A 19,218-nucleotide genomic window follows, 5' to 3' on the forward strand; every position below is an offset into this window, starting at 1 on the left:
TCATTATGACATCTGTTTTATTTTGAGACAGAGTCCTGCTGTGTTAGAGTTGGCTTCAAACTTTGGGCAGTCCTCTGCCTCTGCTTTCCAAGTGCTGAGATTGGTGTGTGCCGCCACAGTCGGTCCCCTCCCAGCTGGGTTTCCTGTGCAGTGCAAGGCCAGTCTGGAACGCATCTTCCTGCCTCTGCTCTCAGAGTGCTGGGACTCCAGGTGTGTGTCCCATGCCCACTGAACAGTTGGTATAAAGGTTTAAATACCTATTGTGTAAGAATTCACCCAATAGTGAATGCTGATTTTTTTTTTTTTAAGTTGCAAAACTTGATTTCTCTCTTCCAGTAATTTCTTCTCATTATCACAAGATCAGAAAAACACTCTTCCCAGCTCAAACATTACCTTAGGAAAATAAAAAAGTTAGAGTTACTAATCACATGGTGAAACAACTGAGTTTCATTTCCTAAGGGTTTTTCTGAGGCTCACAAATCCCTGATGTTTCTACCTTATGTCGAGTTGACAGAATTCACCACCACAGCAGCTAAGGTGACTTCCAAGACTGCTGTGATGAGAAGTGTCCCTGGAAGAAGCACTGCCTTTCTCTCGTGGCAGGCTGCGGGTGTGAGGCACACACAGGTGATCTGATCTTAGGCTGTACGTGATAAGTTTACAGCTAAACTAGCGAGTGCTGTCTTTGGTCAGAGCATCTGAACCAGTCATTTGAGACTGCCTCTCTGGACTAGAACCCAGCTGCTACTGACCTCAATGGTGATGAGGATGACGATCATCCACTCCAAGCGGAGTGCCCTCTTCTCATTCAGGTGATTCCGCATTAGGTCTGTTAGTTCCATGCAGTGTTGAAGTTTTTCATTCATGACCTGCAAGGAAGATCTCAGTGTCATGCATTTATATCTAAAGAATACAAAATCAGATATATAGTTTATTAAATTCTTGCTGTTTAGTCCTCAAAGACTAAAGCCATTAGCAAGTGGTGTTTAGTGACTCCATCTACAAAGTGGTAGTGCAATTCTGCTTACTGTGTGTTTCTGAACGTCCATGTGCAGGGGCCTGGGGGGGGGAGGGCAGAAGGATCAAGAACCACTCAAGGGCTCATGTCAAGCATTTGTGAGCTACATGGGTGCTGGGACCTTAACTCTGGTACTAATTCAGGAAGTACTCAAACCACCAAAGCCATCTCTTCGGCCCAGAGTCCTGGTATTCCACGAATCACCACATCTGTCTATGCAGGGCTGGGGACTGAACTTAAAAGGGTTTCATGCTTGATAAGCACACTACCAAATGAGCTATAGTCCCTGGTCCCTTTGTATTGCAGTTTCAAATTTTTTTTTCTTTTTGGCATACTAATCCTTGTAAGACTGATGGAGGTTTTAAACCTTTTTTTAAAAAAATGATTTATTTTTATTCTTGTGCATTGGTGTTTCGCCTGCATGTGTATGTCTGTGTGAAGGTGTTGGATTCCCTGGAACTGGGTGCTGGGAATTGATCCTGTGTCCTCTGTAAGAGCGGCCAGTGTCAGTGCTCTTAACTGCTGAGCCATCTCTCCAGCTCCTGATGGAAGTTTAAAAAATAGGGATGCCTAGCATTTTGTTAGGGAAACTTGATTAAGCATGTGGCATGGACTACTTTGGCATAGGGCCATGCTAATCCCCAAGGTTGGAGTTGTAGTATATGTGCTGAAGTAAGCAAAGGTACCTTTCTACTGAAATACGTAGTGCATGCAACCCGAAACTCACCACTAGAAAGCACCACTACTAGCCAGATTGGCAGAGGCTCTGGCACTTTGGATAAACTGCTTGACGTGGGGTGTGGATGGGTGTCACACAAAATATAACCTGATTTTAAAACATGGATGTCAGTACTAGGTAGTTACAAACCTATTTAGTACTTTACATTCCTCTGAAAGCTGTAAAGTTGGGGGACACAGTTTGTGCAGGCGTGGACTGAAACATTGTATGCCATACGCAGGGTTCTACACAGCATTCAACTGCTTTACTAGTGAGGAACAGCACACACACTTTCCCGGATGATAGGCCCACCTTGTAGTTTCTAACTAGAAATGTCTAGTGCACGCTGATTGTTCTCTGTCTACTGACTGCTTAGTCTTGGCCTCTAATGTGTTATCTTGAAGTTTCTCTTCAACTGCTGACAGACCTCAATTTCAGCTGTGACCACAGAACAGAGAACATGTTCTCCCCCAACGATTGTTCACAATAAACAAAACAAAAACCCCAAATAATCTGTGCAGTGTTAAGAGTCCTCGGGACTAAAGGTCTCAGCAGTAAGAGTGTTCATTGTTCCTGCAAAGGACAACCTAGGCCTTCCCCAGTATCATGTCAGGCAGCTCACAACTGCCTGTAACTCCAGTTCTAGGGGTTCTGATACCCTCTTCTGGACTATGGGGACCTGCACCCATGTACTGCAAAAAGCTCACACAGACTTACATAAAGAATAAATCTCATGGAACTTTCTTGCAGAGAATGGTAGTGAATTACCATTGAATCTCAGTACCTGAGATGTCTTGAGTTCAAGGCTAGCCAGAGCTACTTAGGTTCTTTTTCTTTTAAAGATAGGTCTCCTGATTAAAATAAGTTTTCTTAGTTCAAAGCTGGATTAACCCAAGCATTTGGCACAGGCCAAAGCAGTTTCAAAATCAGGAGAATATAATTTGTTTCCTTTTGAAATCTAATTGCCTGTTTGTTCTACAAATACAGTAGCAGATGTCATGGAGTTTACACAGTAGTGGGGAGTAACTGTTGGCTTAGGGGATGCCTAAGAATGTCAGTGTGGAGGGCCAGAGGTTGCCGGGGAGACACATGAAGGGAAATGTGGCTAGTGGAAAATGACCCCCACCAGAGTGGAGGTCAGGAAAACACGGTGCTGGTAGTGCGGACAGCCCTGGGCTCAAGGCTGTTTCCTAATCAAGTTCATTCAGCTTGGGCGGAAACATGCTGGTTCCAAGCGGGAAAGAGGCCTACATTTGGTGACAGTCATCACATCATCGTAACGATTACACTCGAAATTTGCACATGGAGAGAGACCTCAAAGAGGGCAATTGGAATATTAAAAAATTTCTCACAATAAATACAGCCGCACCCAAAAAACACGAGGCTTATTTTCAAATCAATAGAGACAATTTACCTAACACCCATTCTAAGCATCAGATTTTAACAAACATCATCTATGTAAGTACATTTCCACTACCACAGTTCATTTTGCAGTGTTACCCCCACCTGCCAACCACCACACCCTAGTCTTAAGAGAATCAGTGTTGTACTCTTCCTTTTGAGACAGGGTTTCATGTAGCCCAGGCTGGCTTCTAACTCACCATGTAGCCAAAGATGAGCTTGAATTCCTGATTCCCCCTCTCCCTAAATGCTGGGATTACAGGCAAGCCCCACTGCTCCCAGTGTATAGATGATGGACACAGAACTCAGGGTTCATCCACACATGCCAGAAAGTTCTTCACTAACTAACCTATATCTTCAGCATCTGAAGTAGTTTGTCTTCACCCTGTAGGGTATTTGTCTTTCTAGAATTTAATTTTTTAGGTTTATTTGCTTTATGCATAGGAATGTGTACCTACTGAGTGTCTGGAAATTAGTGATGGGTATATGGTACCATGTAGGTGCTGAATCATTAATTGGTAGTGTGAGGATGATGTAGGTCACTGTTTACAAAATAGGCCTCTAAAACAAACTTTTCTCAAAACCATTCTGACAGGTGACTTCTAAGATATCATCTAGATATTTCTGACCTGCTAATCATTGATGTTACTTCCTCTTTTGGAGTATGTGTGGGCATCTGACCTATTTTAAACAGAACAGTGCAGAAAAGACAGTTACTTAGGACTGTAATTAGGCTGTAAGATACTGCCTCCTGTTTTGTTGAATCTAGGACTCTCTTACCATGTGTGTGACAGTAGATACTCCACAGAGGCTTCTGTGGCGAGGAACTGAGACCTTAGTCCAATAGCCTCGAGGGACTGAATCTTAACAACCTCATGAACAGACAGGAAGTGGATCCCGAGATGCCTGCAGCCTTGAGAGAGGCCCTCACCCATGAAACTAGGAGAAAGAGCTGTTTTAAGCTGCTAGTTTTGGAGAAATTTACTGCACAGCAGCAGTTAGCCAATGCTAGCATTGGCGAGCCTCATTTGCACAGATCTTTAGCATTCCCTCATAATCCCTACCTTCAGCCTGTGCATCAGGAAAGTCAATCTTTCCTGTGTTGTGTCCAGACAACCTGGGCTATCAAATGTCTCACATCTGGTTATCAAACTACACCAAGTCCCCTGAAACAACTCTGCCAACACCACCTACCAGTCCTTCCAAGCCAGCTGAGGTGACATGGCTTGGCTGTCTTAGCCTGAAATTTGGCAAGTATTTCTACATTCCTGCATCATAGAAGACACAAAGGAACACCAAGATGAGTGACAAGTCGTGGACATCTTTGATGGGATGATTATGCAAAGGACAAGTGTCTGGGTTGGAGAAACGAATATATTCTAGAACTGCATAGCAGTCAATGGATTTAGAGGGTTTTTTGAAATTATGTAATTTAATTGATGGGAATAAGGTGACTGGGAAGTGATTGGAAGTAATACTGAGAAGCATGTAGACCAGGAAACAGCTAAACACACTATTCTAGACAACAAAAGAAATAAGGACTTTAGAAGCTGTTTGAGAGAATAAAAGTTTAAAAGCAGAAACTTTGAGGCTGGTAAGATGGCTCAGTGGGTAGAGGTGCTTGCTGCTAAGCCTAAATTCAATCCCTCGTACCCGCACGGTGGAAAGAGCTGAGTCCTAATAGTTGCCCTCTGACTTCCTCATACCATAGCACCCACGCACTTACCTACCTCCCACTTACAGAATAAGTGTAAACCAGCATTGTGCCTGGCCATTAGAAACAGATACTCAGCAGAAAACGGTGGGTGGTGGCTCCGCTGATAAGGTGCTTGTAATATAAGCATGAGGACCTGATTTCAGATCTAGCATCCACATAAAAAGTCCAGGCATAGGGCCTACAAGATGGCTCAGCAGGTAAAGTCACTTGCCACTAACCCTGTCAACTGGAGTTCAAACACCAGAACCTAAGTGGTGGAAGGAGAAATCCAGTTTCCTAGTCCACTTGCACACTGGCATATATGCACACACAAATAAGCAGATGTACTTAAAAATCAAACGGGCACAGAAGCGAATGCCCATAATCCCAGAGCTCGGGAGGAGGGAAGAGGAGGGTCCTTGAGGCATCTGCTGGCCAGCAGTCTGAATGAGCAGTGAGGTCCAGTGCGAGCCTGTTTGAAGCCTGGTGGAGGGTGGAGAGCTGATGTAACAGTGAGGGTGCTTGCTGCTCTCCCAGGGGACAGTTCAGAGTGTGGTTCCCTGCACCTACACTGGGAGGCTTCTATCAACTGCCTGTTAGTCTAACTCTAAGGGATCTAGCAGCTGGCTTCCACACACATGTACCCTTGGATACACAGACACACCGATAATATAAATAAATAGCTATCTTTCTTTATAAAGGTGGACAGCTGTGGAGGAAGGCTGAAGTCACAGTTTAGTTTCTACATGCATGTGCACACCTACATGTGCATATGCATATGAACACAAGCATAAACTATGCACATCACATGTAGTACAAAGATAAACATGTTTACTACTTGGAAGGCTGAGTCAGGAGGATTCCCAAGTTCAAGGCCAGCCTGGGCAAGGTAGTGAGACTTCCACCTCAAAAACAAACATTAAAACACAGAACATGGAATTCTTAGAACTGAGCCTTTGACACAGAAAGTGGAGACATGGGGCCAAATGTCGTGGCTCATGTTTGTGATCCTGGGACTAGGGCTGAGGCAAGAGCATCACCGGGAGTTTGAAGCCAGCCTGGCCTATAATGTGATACTTTGTATCTAAAAACTCCTTGTTACAATTTGAGGCCAGCCTGGGCTACAGTGTGATACTTTTTATCTAAAACCCTCTCTTCTAACAATTCTTTATATTCTATACCTTCTTCAGGTAGTCAGAGCTGAAATAGTATCTCTGCAGTTCACACTGGTCTTGAGCTCAAAAGCAATCCTCCTGCCTCAGTCTCCTGAGAAAAAAACTAAACCGACTGCAGTGAGGACAAAAGGCAGAAGTGGGAATCTGAGGAGACATGACCAGAAGTCAAATATTTCTCCAAATGCAATTAAAGACTTGGCTGAAAATTTCGGCAATAAAATCATAGCAGAGAATGTCTGTCTGTCTCTCTTGTCTCTCCCGTTTTCTTGTTTTTGTTTTTCCCAGACAGGGTTTCTCTTTGTAGTTCTGACTGTCTTTGAACTCAGAGATCCACCTGCCTCTGCCTCCCAAGTGCTGGGATTAAAGGCCTGTGCCACCACTGCTCTGGATGTCTTTTTCTCTTGAAAAATACACACCTTAACTCTTCGGGTGATGCTGAGAAATTGGCAGGTCTTATCATAAAGCTCCTCCAGGTTTGCTCTGTCCCAGTAGAAGTCAGGAGTCATCAAGAAATCTGAACTCAAGTTTATACGGTGCCTTAAATCAGAAAGTACAGGTTAGCTTTTTAGTTATGGTAAGATAAAAACCAGTTCCTATTATATTCCGTATTTTCATGGTGTAATATGAGAATGGTTTTAAGTGTCCCTCTTCACAAAATACTCGAGAAGTGCACCCCCCACACCTGTGCACCCTCTACAGGAAAGCCAGGAAGAAATACCTCCCTTTTCTTGACCCCGAAAGCCCCCGCTGCCTCGCTCTGGCTCACTGGCCACTTTAAGATTCCTCTATAACCTTCTAGCCACCGCGCAAACACAAGACAGGCAGCAGCGTGCAGAGTCTCTTCCTTTGCAACAGGCTGCGTAGGCTAGCCTGGCCAGGAACTGACAATGTAGCTCAGGCTAGCTTGGCTTTGGGTACGCCATAGTCTCCAGTGTACTAAGGCTACTAAGGAGTGTGCCGCCACACTGGCGCTCTCTTAGTTTCACCCATATTTTGGTATCAGAAGTGTGAGCTTACTTTAAAAATATTTAAGTTAATGGAAATTCATGTTGCATAGTAAAATACAAACAGCTGCTAATTCTTTAAGATGTATGTTGGAGAGGAAAGCAGGAACACAGTGGTCAGCTTGGTTAGCCTACCAAAAAATGAAAAATCCTTTCCTCTTTAATGACAGGACAGGCCTGTGGACACTTTCATAGGACTACCTGTACATTTCTCCACAAACAGACTTGTGTATATGCACAGGTCAAGGGAAATAAAAATATTTTTACTATGCAAAAGAAATAATACCGCATATATAATTTGCAACTTGATTTTTTTGTTTTGTTTTGTTTTTGTATTTCAACAGGATCTCATTGTTACCTTGGCTGATCTGGAACTCACTGCATACACTAGCCTGATCTTGTAATCACAGAGACTTGCTTCCATCCATCTCCACAGCAATGACATTAAAGGCATGCACCATATCTTGTAATTTTTTCTTTCTTTTTTTTTTTTTTTAAAGACCAGGTCTCAGCCAGGGGTACTGGTGCACACCTTTAATCCCAGCGCTCGGGAGGCAGAGGCTGGCGGAGCTGAGTTCAAGGCCAGTCTGGTCTACAGAGCAAGTTCCAGAACAGCCAGGGCTACACAGAAAAGCTGTCTTGGAAAAGAATAAAATAAAGACAAGGTCTCATGTAGTGTACCCTGGCCTCAAACTCCTTGACTAGCTTGAGAATCACCTTGAACTTCTGATTCTCTTATCTCCATGGTTTCCTGCAGTGCCAGGGAACAAAGCCAGGCCTTGTGTGTGCGAGGCAGACACTACCAACTGAGCTACATCTGCAGCCCCACGACTTCACTTTTCACCTGACATCCTTAGTTATTGAGTCTTCACAGATCACTACATCTCTTAAAAAAATTGATTTTGATTTATGTGCACGTGTGTCTATATGTGCATGGAGTAAGTCTCCAGGTTCAGGAGAAAAAATTTAAAAAAAAAAATTGAGAGTGTGTGGCAAAGCATGTAGTGATCAGAGGCAGCTTTGTGAGTTGCCTGTCTCTCCAAACCTTTACTTGGGGTTGCCAGGCTTGCTCAACAGCAAGTGAGCCACCTGCTGGCCCATTACTTTCTCTGTAGTAACACAGACACACTTTCACTGTAAAGATGAAAACGGAAGGAAAGTCAGGCTTTGTAGAAACTATTCTCAAATGAAATTCATTTAGGCCTACCTTTTGAGTTTGGTTATTACAATTTATGGGGTCTGCTTGTATTAGCTAGAGAACAGAGGAAAACAATCTCCTCTACTTCTCAGGCAACTCAGGTCTATTGCTGGATGCTCTCAATGAGGGAATGTCAACGAGCATTCCTGCCGTCTGGGAAACACAGGCACTGAAATCCTGGACCACTCTTCTACTGGCTGATCTAAGGGGTGGGAAGACATCTGAGGAAACTGGATGACTGGCCCCGTGAGACAACAGGCCACATCACTCCACAAAGATGGGAAATCCCAGTGAGGAGACAGGCTCCTCCTCATCTGGACCACTGAACAGTGTCAGACTCAGGACATTAGGGGAAAACTTCATGGATCAATGACACCCAGTAACTAAGTGTGCTAAGTCACACTCTGCGTTATGTGCACTGCCCTGGTTTCCTGGGGGTCCTGTGATGTGTGACATGTTTAATAAAGAGATTTGCTCTTCTGTATTCATCCGATTTCCTGACAGTCCCAATGGAGCCTTCCTGCTTCTCATGGGGAAGAGGAAGGAAATCCTTCATTTACAAGAGGACATTTTACCTGAGGGCAAAGAGCTCACCCATTTTCTGCATAACTTCTTTATGAGACAGTCTGACCTTCTTCCCAGCTTTTAGTGCCTATTTGGAAAGAAAACAAAAACAGAAAACATACACAATGGGCCTTTGTCTGTGGGATCTCCATTTGTGGCTCCAATGAACCCCATTCAGAAAATACTAAAAACTTCATCTTTATTGATCAGGTACACTATTTTTCTGTTATTCTATATACATCACAGCAAACACTGACATTTTAGGCAAAGATGACCTGCCCAGATTTTGGTACCCTGGGCAGGAAGAACTCTTGGAAGTCACTCCTCCTGACAGACACTGGGGGGGGGGGGGGGGCGGCAGTGCATGTACATCTTCCTATTCAGTGTTAGGCCTATGTAGCACGGACTCAAGGAACACTTCATTTTATATGAACGATTTAGATAACTATTGCCCAGTGAAATGTCCTGACTCATATCAAGAGTTCAGAATTTTACTCAGGCTTTCCATCCCTTCTGCTACAGTCTGGTTCCTAAATGGCCCCTGGTAGGCTATCCGTCCAAGGCTTCATTCTCAGCTTGCGTTACTGGAAAGTGGGTAAAACCTTTAGAGGTGCAGCCTTCTGGGAAGAAGTTAGGCCACTTCTTACACGGCCTTGAAGGGGCTGCTGGGACCCTGGCCTTTTTCCCTTCTCACCATGACCCGGCTGCCGTGAGATGAGCAGCTTGCCCCACCACGGGCTTCCTGCCACGAGGTGCTGCCTCCCCAAGGCCTAAACCAATGCACCCGTCCAGCTGCACAAGCTGGGCAAATAAGCCTTTCCTACTGAAACACTGGTTACCCCAGGCTTATGTTTATGTCAGAGAAATCCAATTAATGTATCCTTTTCAGTTTTTTTGATGATAAACATTTCTTGTCACTCATTTTAAAGAGATTTGTTTTTATTTTATGTGTATGAGTGATTGCCTGCAAGTTGGTTTTGGCATCACATGAGTGACTAATACCAGAGAACACCAGAAGTGAGTATTGGATCCCCTGGAACTGGAGTTATAAGCAGTTGTGAGCTGCCATGTGGGTGCTGGGAACCAAACCCAGGTCATCTGCAAGAGCAGCCCATGCTCTTAATCACATATCCATCTCTGCAGCCCAGACCCATTTCCCCCCCAAAATAATGAGTCATATTATTCTGTTATAGAAAAGGAGCCTGTGAATGCTGGACAATCACACCGCCACTGGGCCACAACCAGCACTGTTTGCTTTTCACTGAAAACACTGCACTCACAGCACGGTCATCTGAAGTCTTCAAGTAAAAACCGACGTGGCATTCCTTAGCTGACTTCATCATTTTCTGTGTAACTGAACGTGTTCCCACTACAGTTTCTACAGCGTTTCTAGTTATTAGTATTTTATACTCAAACGTGCACAGAATTATGTTGAGCGATTAGTACTCTCCCCTGCAAGGAGCCAATTCTTGATGAAGTAGAGAGCTGATATAATTACCTCTGGAATTGACTGAATAGACTCAATAAATTTGTCCAGTGTTGCTTCCCAAATAGCCAGTTTCACTGGAAAAGAAGGAAGAAGGAACGTTTCTTTACCATCATGGGCACATGTACACAGAAGGCAGCATGGCATGGTGCCTCTGTTACCACTTCCTGACTAAGAGGCAGAAGTACAGCTGGGCGTGGTGGTGCACACCTGTAACCCTAAGTGCTGAGGAGTTGGAGGCTGATTTGGGACATATAAAAAAGATGTTTTCACTTTCTAAGTATGACCCAGATACAAGAAGGGAATGTCAAATGACATTTTATTTATTCAATTAATTACTTTATTTATTTAGTTTTTTTTTTTTTTGGTGAGACAGTTTCTCTATGTAGCCCTGGCTGTCCTTGAACTCATAGAGATCTGTATGCCTCTGTCTCCTGAGTGTGGGAGTTAGAAGTGCGCACCACCACCACCACCTGGCTCAGTTAATTATTTCTGAGACAGGTTCTCACTTCGTGGCCCCAGCTAGCCTAGAACTTGCTATGTTCACCAGGCTGGCCTTGAACTCAGAGAGCGACCTGCCTTTGCCACCTGGGTGCTCATATTAAAGGTATGTGCCAGTCTGGCCCAACAATAGAATTTTTAATAATTCTAATAAAAAACAACAGAAAAAGCCAAAGCACTAAAACTTCAAACATAAGAAGCTAAAAGACAGTGGTGAAGTAGAGAGAGGGAAGTGGACTTCAGCTTTCTGAGTCGGTTGGCAGAACACAGGTTATCCCCTATTCCAGACTTCTGCTCACATCTCAGGAGCCCAGATCACACCTAGCCCCTATGGGTAGTGCTGTAGATGAGGCAGGGTGAGACTTCCATGGCCTTTCCTGTACTCCTCAGGACTGTGAGCAAATCAGAGTAACCTCAGAGGCTTCCCACAGGGTACGTGCTGTCCCCGCAGCAAACTGGTGCACAGCAGGATAAAAGAAACCCTTTCGGAGCACCTATGCTTCCTCCAGGGGCCATGATGTCAGTGCTGTGGCTGGCTCCCAGTCACACGGGGCTGGGCTCCCTCTGGATTTGAGGCTACTGAGTACAGCAGTCATGGAGAAGAGAGAACAAAAGCAGCACCAGTAACGTGAAGGCCATTTCAGAGAAGTGAAGCTTCATCAATGCAATTCACAAGGCAGGAACAACCAGTGGATGGTATGGTTTATACTTTTTTAAAGAGAAAAAGGGATATTAAGGCTGTATTGCGTGTTATGAAAACAATCCGATATCATAACCCAATTCCCTCCCTCTCACCTCCCATGGTTTTTCGAGACAGTTTTTCTGTGCAACCTTGGCTGTCCTGGAACTCGCTCTGTAGACCAGGCCTGGAACTCAGGTCTGCCTGTGCCCCCCAAATGCTAGGATTAAAGTCGTGCACCCCCACCCCCCAGGTATCATGACCCAATGTTTAATGAAGCTGTGTAATATGCCATCTGCACAAAGCAGAATAACTTACCTGAGAGGCACAGAGCATTGGAGAAAGCAAATTTTTCTAGAATGGAGTCATCTATATCCAGCTCCGAGTTTAACTTGATTTCCCCTCTGTGCAGTTTAGACTGTCCCCTGGGAGAGAAGAGAAAAGGGAAAATCGTCTTTTGACTTTTAAAAGCAGCTGCACTTCTGGAAAACTCTGTCTTCCTAGAGGCCACTCGACAACTGAAGATGTTTCAGAAATGTTCTCCTACTCTCATCGGAGTGATTCCATTCCTAGGAACTAACCTACAGAAAGAATCAGATAAAGCTTGTCTACCATGAACATTTTTACTGTATTCTGAAGACACAGTGTCACACTGTAGCCTGCGCTAGTCCAAACTCATGGCAATTCTCCTGTCTCTGCTCCTAAGTGCTGGGGATCACGGGTTTGAGCTACCATACCTAGCCAATAAACTGCTGTTAGTTCACCACGGGGTGCTGGGAATTAAACCAGGTCCCCTGCAAGAGCAGCAAGTGCTCCTAACCTCCGAGCCATCGTCCCAGCCCCGCAGTAAACTTTTTATTGTCCAGTGTTCTAAAGACTCAATAGAAAGACACACTAGACTTCACAGAACAAAAGAGCTAGGCCTAACGGCCTGAGCTTGTAGTCACAGCACAGAGGAGCCAGGAAGGCTCCTAGGCTCTGCTTGCCCACCTGTCCTCACCTGAGGACGCCTGTCAGGCCCTCACACCTCTCAAAGTGTCTCTCCTAGATCACCTCCTCAGCACACATCTGTCATATTCAAATTCGACTGAAAACAAACAAACAAACAAACATGGATTTACTGGAAAGTAAATCCTGACTGGAATAACCTGATAAACTCATCCTGCTGAGGGTGTGCTCTCATTAATTTAGGTTGATAACGCGAGAATGTAAACGTAAATCCTGTTCTTTGGTGTGGCACTGGCTGACCAGTAACTTAAGAATCCCCATATATTCACAGTGATCTCCTCCAAGCTTCTCCCCGCCCTCTTCACGCATGTGCTGAGACATGCTTACTCTGTTTTCATGTAGTTCAGCTCTTCATTCTCCCAGTGAACCAGAGCCACTTCGTAGGGCTGGGTTTCATGTCTCTCCAGAACTTGCATCACGTGCTTCACCTAGGGGAGAAGTAGGTCTCTTGCGGTTACACCAACTCCCTACAAGCCTCATGCACTCATCTGCTCACAACAGCTTTCCAAACTTTAGTAGCATGCTTTAGTAGGAGAAGGCAAGCTCACTGCGACAGTGATCTAACCAAATGGCGTGTTCATTATTTTGACATTTGGAAAGTACAGATGAGCATAAAAAGAGAAAAGAAAAGAAAAATTACCATTATCTAGCATCCAAAGAAAATCACTACTAACATTTTATAGTTTGTTGAGTCTCAAAAAAAAAAAAAGAAAGCAAGAAGAAAACATTGTATAGGCAAATTACTTGTAAAAATTAAAGCAACGGGCAACAGGGTCTGGAGAGATGGCTCAGTGGTTAAGAGCCTCTGTTGCAGAAGTCCTGGGTTCAGTTCTCAGCACCCACATGGTGGTTCACAGCGGCCTGCTCACAGCCAGGGGATCTGATGCCCTCTCTTCTCACTCCCTCAGGCACCCCACACTCACATGGTGCGTACACATGAATGCAGGCTGAACATTCACACACATAAGACGAATCTTTAAAAAGCTAAAGCAACATAATGGTGTAGACAGTGCTCCCTAGTCCTGATCCTGAGTTAGCCATGATTAAACCTAGCGAATAGCCTTTGTCTCTGCAGGGTTAAGGGCAGATCCCACATGCGTCTACATGTGTTCTGAGCGTGTATCGTTTGTTTTTTATGTGGGTGGGATTATACTCTACATATGGACATCTTCCCTCCTGTTCTTATTTATACACCCCAGTGTCCCCCCCCTTGGGGGTGAGTTCTCTCTTCCCTCTCAGGGCATTACCCTGCGGTACCATCTTCATGCCGTGAGGTACTTCTTGAAGAACTGCTGAGAGCCTCTATGGCAGAGGCCTAGCATGCTCAAGTGGGTCTACTGTCAGCCCTGCAAACAAGGGGATAAGGGGAAGGGGACACAGACATGCATGCTTACAATTCTGCTAAACTGATCTACAAAATAGCTTTTCCTTTTTGGATTGAAATATTCATGAGTGCTCACAGAAGCGAGGCCTGTTATCAGCCTTTCCTGCCTTTGCAACAGTCAGATGGCCACTTTGGTACATTTACTTTGTTTCCCGCCCCTCCCCTACCATGTGTGTAGCTCCTTCCTTTCAGTGACCCTGAAAACACACAGAAGGATATGCATGCACTGAGATTCCACATGATTACCTCTGAGAGTAGATTTCAGGTGAGAAAGGATTTCAGCAGAGAAGGGGTATGATTTGGGGCAGGCTTTTCCTTCCTTCCTTCCTTCCTTCCTTCCTTCCTTCCTTCCTTCCTTCCTTCCTTCCTTCCTCCCTCCCTCCCTCCCTCCCTCCCTCCCTCCCCTTCTTTCAGACACGTTTCTTTCACGTAACCAAGAGACTGGCCTCACACTGCAGCCCATCCTTCGGCTTGCACTTCCCAAGTACTGTCATTACAAGCATGTGTCACCATGCCCAGAGTTTTCTCTTTGCTTTTTGGAGGCAGGTTTTGTAGCTCAGGCACTGGCCTCTATCTCACAGTCCTCCTGCCTCCACCTCACGAGTTCTGCCATGACAGACATGTGTGGCTTACAGCGGACTTGACCAAGCACCACTAGTACACGGGTGGTGCTTTTGAGCTACTCTTTTAATTCAACCGTGTCGTGTAGAAAATTTAAAAATAACTGAAAGTTATTGTATTTTGGAAGATGAAAGGGAGGTATAAACACTATGTGATGCACAGAAAAGCAACTGTGGATTACAGTATGCCCCTGCACCCCAGTATTCAAACTGCTGAGTACGAGTGACAAATTATTCTTAGAAGACTAGAGTTCTACATGCTTATACTGTACTGTACTTACAGTTTTGTCTTTTACATTCCAGAACACAGTAGCTCCTTCCCTGATTCAAAGAATAGGAGAGTCAACCTCGGCAAAGGGAGAATACATTCTTTTTAGATTTATTATTTTATTTTGTTTCCATGTATGTATGCACTGTGTGGTGCCTGGTGCCCACAGAGATGAGGGGGACAGATTCCCTGGAACTGGAGGTACAGATGGTTGTGAACCACCAAGATATGTGCTGAGAACTGAACCTGGGTCCTCTACAAGAACAGCAAGTGCTTTTCACTGCTGGGCCATTTCTCTAGCCTGAGAAAACATTCTTCAGAGACATACCGAAAGCCATGCTTAGGTAGCCTGTAGAGCAGTGGTTCTCAACCCTCCGACTGTTGCAACCCTTTAACACAGCTCCTCATGTGTGGTGACCTGCGCCCAACCGTAACATTACTTTCACTTCTACCTCATAATTTGTACTGCTGTTACGAACCATAATATAAACACCCGTGTTTCCTGATGATCTTAGGTGGCCCCTGTGAAAGGGCTGACCCGAGGGTCACAACCTACAGTTTGAGAACCACTGCTCTAGAACACACGGAGAATGCTGGTGAAGAAGATTATTTGGCTGATTAGTAAGACGGCTTGCTTGAGTATCTAGACATGAGGCACCGTGGGAGGGACCTACAGTTTAGCCTTTTTATTATTTCACTCGGCAGCCCGGCTGCCTCAGCCTCCAGGTTGCTGGGACAGTGGGTGTGAACCACCATACCAGGCTTGGTTTATTCTTTTGGACGTCCATCCTTCTGTTCCATCACTTACTTGTCCCAGACTATGGGCTATTCCCCAATGCACCTGACTCTCCCTTTCCTTGGCTGTAAAAGGGCAGCAGGTATTTCACATGGCTGCTACTGTGCCGTCTTTCTACTCTGTAAAAGGGTACGACTGTGTGAACCCGGGTCCCTCTCCCAGGTATCTGGAATGGCCAAGGCAGGCTAAAAATCTCAGTTGAAATGCTGCAGAAGGCAAGGCAAGGCCAGCAGGCGTGGAGTCTCAAAAGGGCAGTGACAGGGCTGCTCTGCCCATTTGCATATTCACTGAGAGTCATGTTGGGCAACTATTTACATGTATTAAAAATTTTCATTTTAGCTGGGTGGTGGTGGCGACTCATGCCTGTAATCCCAGCACTTGGGAGGCAGAGGCAGGCGGATCTCTGCGAGTTCAAGGCCAGCCTGGTCTACAAAGTGAGTTGCAGGATAGCCAGAGATACACAGAGAAACCCTGTCTCAAAAAAAGTTTGTTTTTCATGTTATAAGTTGATCTCCCAGGGGCTGGACAGAGTTCGGTTGTTAAGAGAAATTATTGCTCTTTCAGAGGACCCACATTCAATCCTAGTACTGAAACGTCAACTTACAACCATATGTAACTCCAGTCCCAGGGGATCCAACACCCTCTTCTGGCCTTCTCAGGCAGGCATGCACATGGTATACAGATAATTATGGAGGCAAAAAACTCATACATATAAAATAAATACATATTTAAAAAATACCTACCAGGAGATTTAGCCCTGACAAACTCCAAGATGCAGTCAGAATCAGATGACAAATTCACACCCCAAATGCACTGGCACAGAAAGATCCCAGGCATGCCCACCCCAGAGACTCCAATCATGTGGGCGCAGCCCTCTTCCCAAAGTCATGTCCATCCTGTCTTACCTGAACAAGAATATTGTTCCGGGATCACCTTCTTTTGCAGCATTCTCCACACCCATCACCAAAATATTTGCTGCGTCTGTGATTGAAAACGTCAGTCAAGGCTGTGTCTCAAGGTGACATAAAGTGCCTGCTGAGAGCAGCCTGTGTTTTAATCTGTTCTTAGACCACTTCACAATCCAGAATGCTCCACAGCACAATTATCAACTTCCCACTGGAGACTGAAGAAGGGTTTTAAGATGCGAAAATGGGCTGAGCAGTGGTGGTGCATGCCTCTAGTCCCAGCCTTGGGAGGAAGAGGCAGGCAGATTTCTGAGTTCGAGGCCAGCCTAGTCCACAGAGCTAGTTCCAGGACAGCCAAGGCTACACAGAGAACCAACCAACCAACCAAACAAACAAACAAAAACCCAAAAAACCACCAAAACCAAAATAGGGATCAGTGGTTAGGAGGGTTTGCTCTTCTTGCAGAGGACCTGAGTTCTGTTCACAAAACCCATGTTGGGTGGCTCACAACTACCCGTAACTTCATTTCTAGGTGCTCAAATACCCTCTTCTGGCACACACATGTGCATGCACACGAAGACACCTATACAAATAAACACAAATCGAGAGGGCTGGAGAGGTGGCTCAGCGGTTAAGAGTACTGCTATTCTTGCAGAGGACCCAGGTTCAGTTCTACACGGTGGCTCAGTCAATTGTACCTCAGTTTCAGGGGACCAAGCACCTCTCTGGACTCTGTAGGATATCAGGCATGCACATGATGTACAGACAAACATACAAGCAAAACACCCACATAACTAATAAAAATGAAAAAAAAAGTCTTAGAAAATGAAATGAAGGTAAGAAATTATGTCCCTAGAACATTCTACAACCTATAATATTGGCAATGTTATCTACAACTGCTTGTTCACACTGATTTCTGATTCAGTAGCCAGTAGTCCAGCTAAATGAATATTACCATTATACACCTATGTCAGAATTAAATATCTTTCTACAAAGTTAATTTAAAAATATATAAAATTAATGTTATTTCTTTAAACGCCTCTTAAAATTCTTATATTTATTTGGACAAGGTTTCACACACTTCAGGTTGGCTCCAACTCAGTATGGAACTAATGACAACCTGAAACATCTTTCTGGTGCCTCTGCCCCAACCCTCCTGGGGTTATGTGTGTGCAGCAGCACGCTTGGTTTTAGTGATGTTGGTGAGCAAAGCCAGGGCTGTGTGCATGCAAACACTAACAACTGATCCACATCCTCACCCCATGGATTTTAAACTAAATTGTGTAAAGTCTGGACAATAGACAATGTACAATGAAAAAGTGTGACAATTTAAAAACTTAGCTAATTTCAAGGTTAATCATGAAAACTACCATTATAATTACTTATCCATAACATTTTTAATCTTTTAAATACTGTTGAATGTATCAATATTCATCATTATTTATTTTACATATTAGTATAGTAATAGTTCTTGTATGCATATCATCTATAATGTAAATTTTAAACAATATATCCCAATTAAGACATTGTTACTAATGTGTACAGTTATTTACAATTTCTTCTTTTTTAAATTTTTATGTGTTTGAGACTACATCTAGCCATAACCCAAGCATGGTTTTCCACTCATCCTCCTCTGCCTCTCGAGTGCTGACATGACATGAACAAGTCCCCACACTTGGTTTCTAACATCAGGATTCTCAAAGCTTCAGGATTCCTGGTCGGATTCCGACAGCCACAAAAACCCTAAACAACCGTTTGGAGCGTACTCCCAAGTCCCCAAGAACTTTGTACTAACAGGACAGTTTACCTGTGTAGCCCAAAGTATGCTAAAGGACATGAAAAGATGCAGAGCCACACTAGTGGTCTTCAGCATCAGTCATGGCTGCCCTGACCAGTCTGTCATCTCAGGGGTTCAGGTCAGAGCTTTGTTTTTTTGTTTGTTTGTTTGTTTGTTTTTTGTGACAGGGTTTCTCTGTGTAGTTTTGTGCCTTTCATGGAACTCGCTTTGTAGACCAGGCTGACCTTGAACTCACAAAGATCCGCCTGCCTCTGCCTCCTGATTAAAGGCATGTGCCACCACCGCCCGGCTCCTTTTGGTTTTTGAGACAGGGTTTCTCTGTGTACTCCTGGCTGGCCTTGAACTTAAGAGATCCATCTGTCTCTGCCTCCTGAGTGCTGAGTGTGTGCCTCCACTGACAATTCAGCTTTGTTCTTCTAAATCAACTTTTGCCATCAAAACAGTCTGTTCATACAATAAACAATGAAAACGCATGGCATTTTGACCCCTTATGGGACCAGTGAGTCTTATTTTTTCGGTTTTTGAGTCATGGTCTCTATATAGCCTTGGTTGTCTAGAAATTCACTACATAGACACTGCCTTAAACTCCCAGAGATCTGACCTCCTCTGTCTCTTGACTTTAGGATCAAAGGTGTGTACCACTACACCCGACTGGGACCAGTTGAATCTTTGAGTCCTTCACACTTTCCTAAAATACTAAGTGAGTTTTCTTTCTTATATTTGTGTGTTCAACTTTTGCTTTAATTTTGTTAATTTAAAAGTATTAGGCTGGGGCTAGAGAGATAGCTCACTGGCTGCTCTTAGGAGGTCCTGAGTTCAATTCCCAGCAACCACATGGTGGCTCACAGCCATGAGATCTGGTGCCCTCTTCTGGCCTGCAGGCAGACACTGTATACATAAGAAATAAATAAATCCTAAAAAAAAAAAGTATTAGGCTAATAATTTCTTTTAAAACCTCTCCAAAGTCCTGTCATGGCTTTCTAAATAGGTTTTCTTTCT

At 44.4% G+C, this 19,218-nt stretch overlaps 1 protein-coding gene across 2 annotated transcripts in view; it reads right to left on the reverse strand.

Moving 5' to 3' along the window:
* Rmnd1 (required for meiotic nuclear division 1 homolog) overlaps window positions 1–19,218 on the reverse strand; it is a 31,972-nt gene continuing 12,754 nt past the window's right edge. For both annotated transcript variants that reach the window (XM_036168883.1, XM_036168884.1), the window contains exons 4-12: window positions 16,422–16,497; window positions 14,734–14,773; window positions 12,776–12,876; window positions 11,759–11,865; window positions 10,273–10,337; window positions 8,786–8,862; window positions 6,425–6,545; window positions 753–869; window positions 1–393 (exon numbers count right to left, since the gene is read on the reverse strand). In XM_036168883.1, coding sequence (XP_036024776.1) covers window positions 361–393; window positions 753–869; window positions 6,425–6,545; window positions 8,786–8,862; window positions 10,273–10,337; window positions 11,759–11,865; window positions 12,776–12,876; window positions 14,734–14,773; window positions 16,422–16,497 — 737 coding nt within the window. In that variant the 3' untranslated portion in view covers window positions 1–360. The remainder of the gene's footprint in view (window positions 394–752; window positions 870–6,424; window positions 6,546–8,785; window positions 8,863–10,272; window positions 10,338–11,758; window positions 11,866–12,775; window positions 12,877–14,733; window positions 14,774–16,421; window positions 16,498–19,218) is intronic.

Source organism: Onychomys torridus, chromosome 19, assembly GCF_903995425.1.
Source record: "Onychomys torridus chromosome 19, mOncTor1.1, whole genome shotgun sequence".
Taxonomy (NCBI): Eukaryota; Metazoa; Chordata; class Mammalia; order Rodentia; family Cricetidae; genus Onychomys; species Onychomys torridus.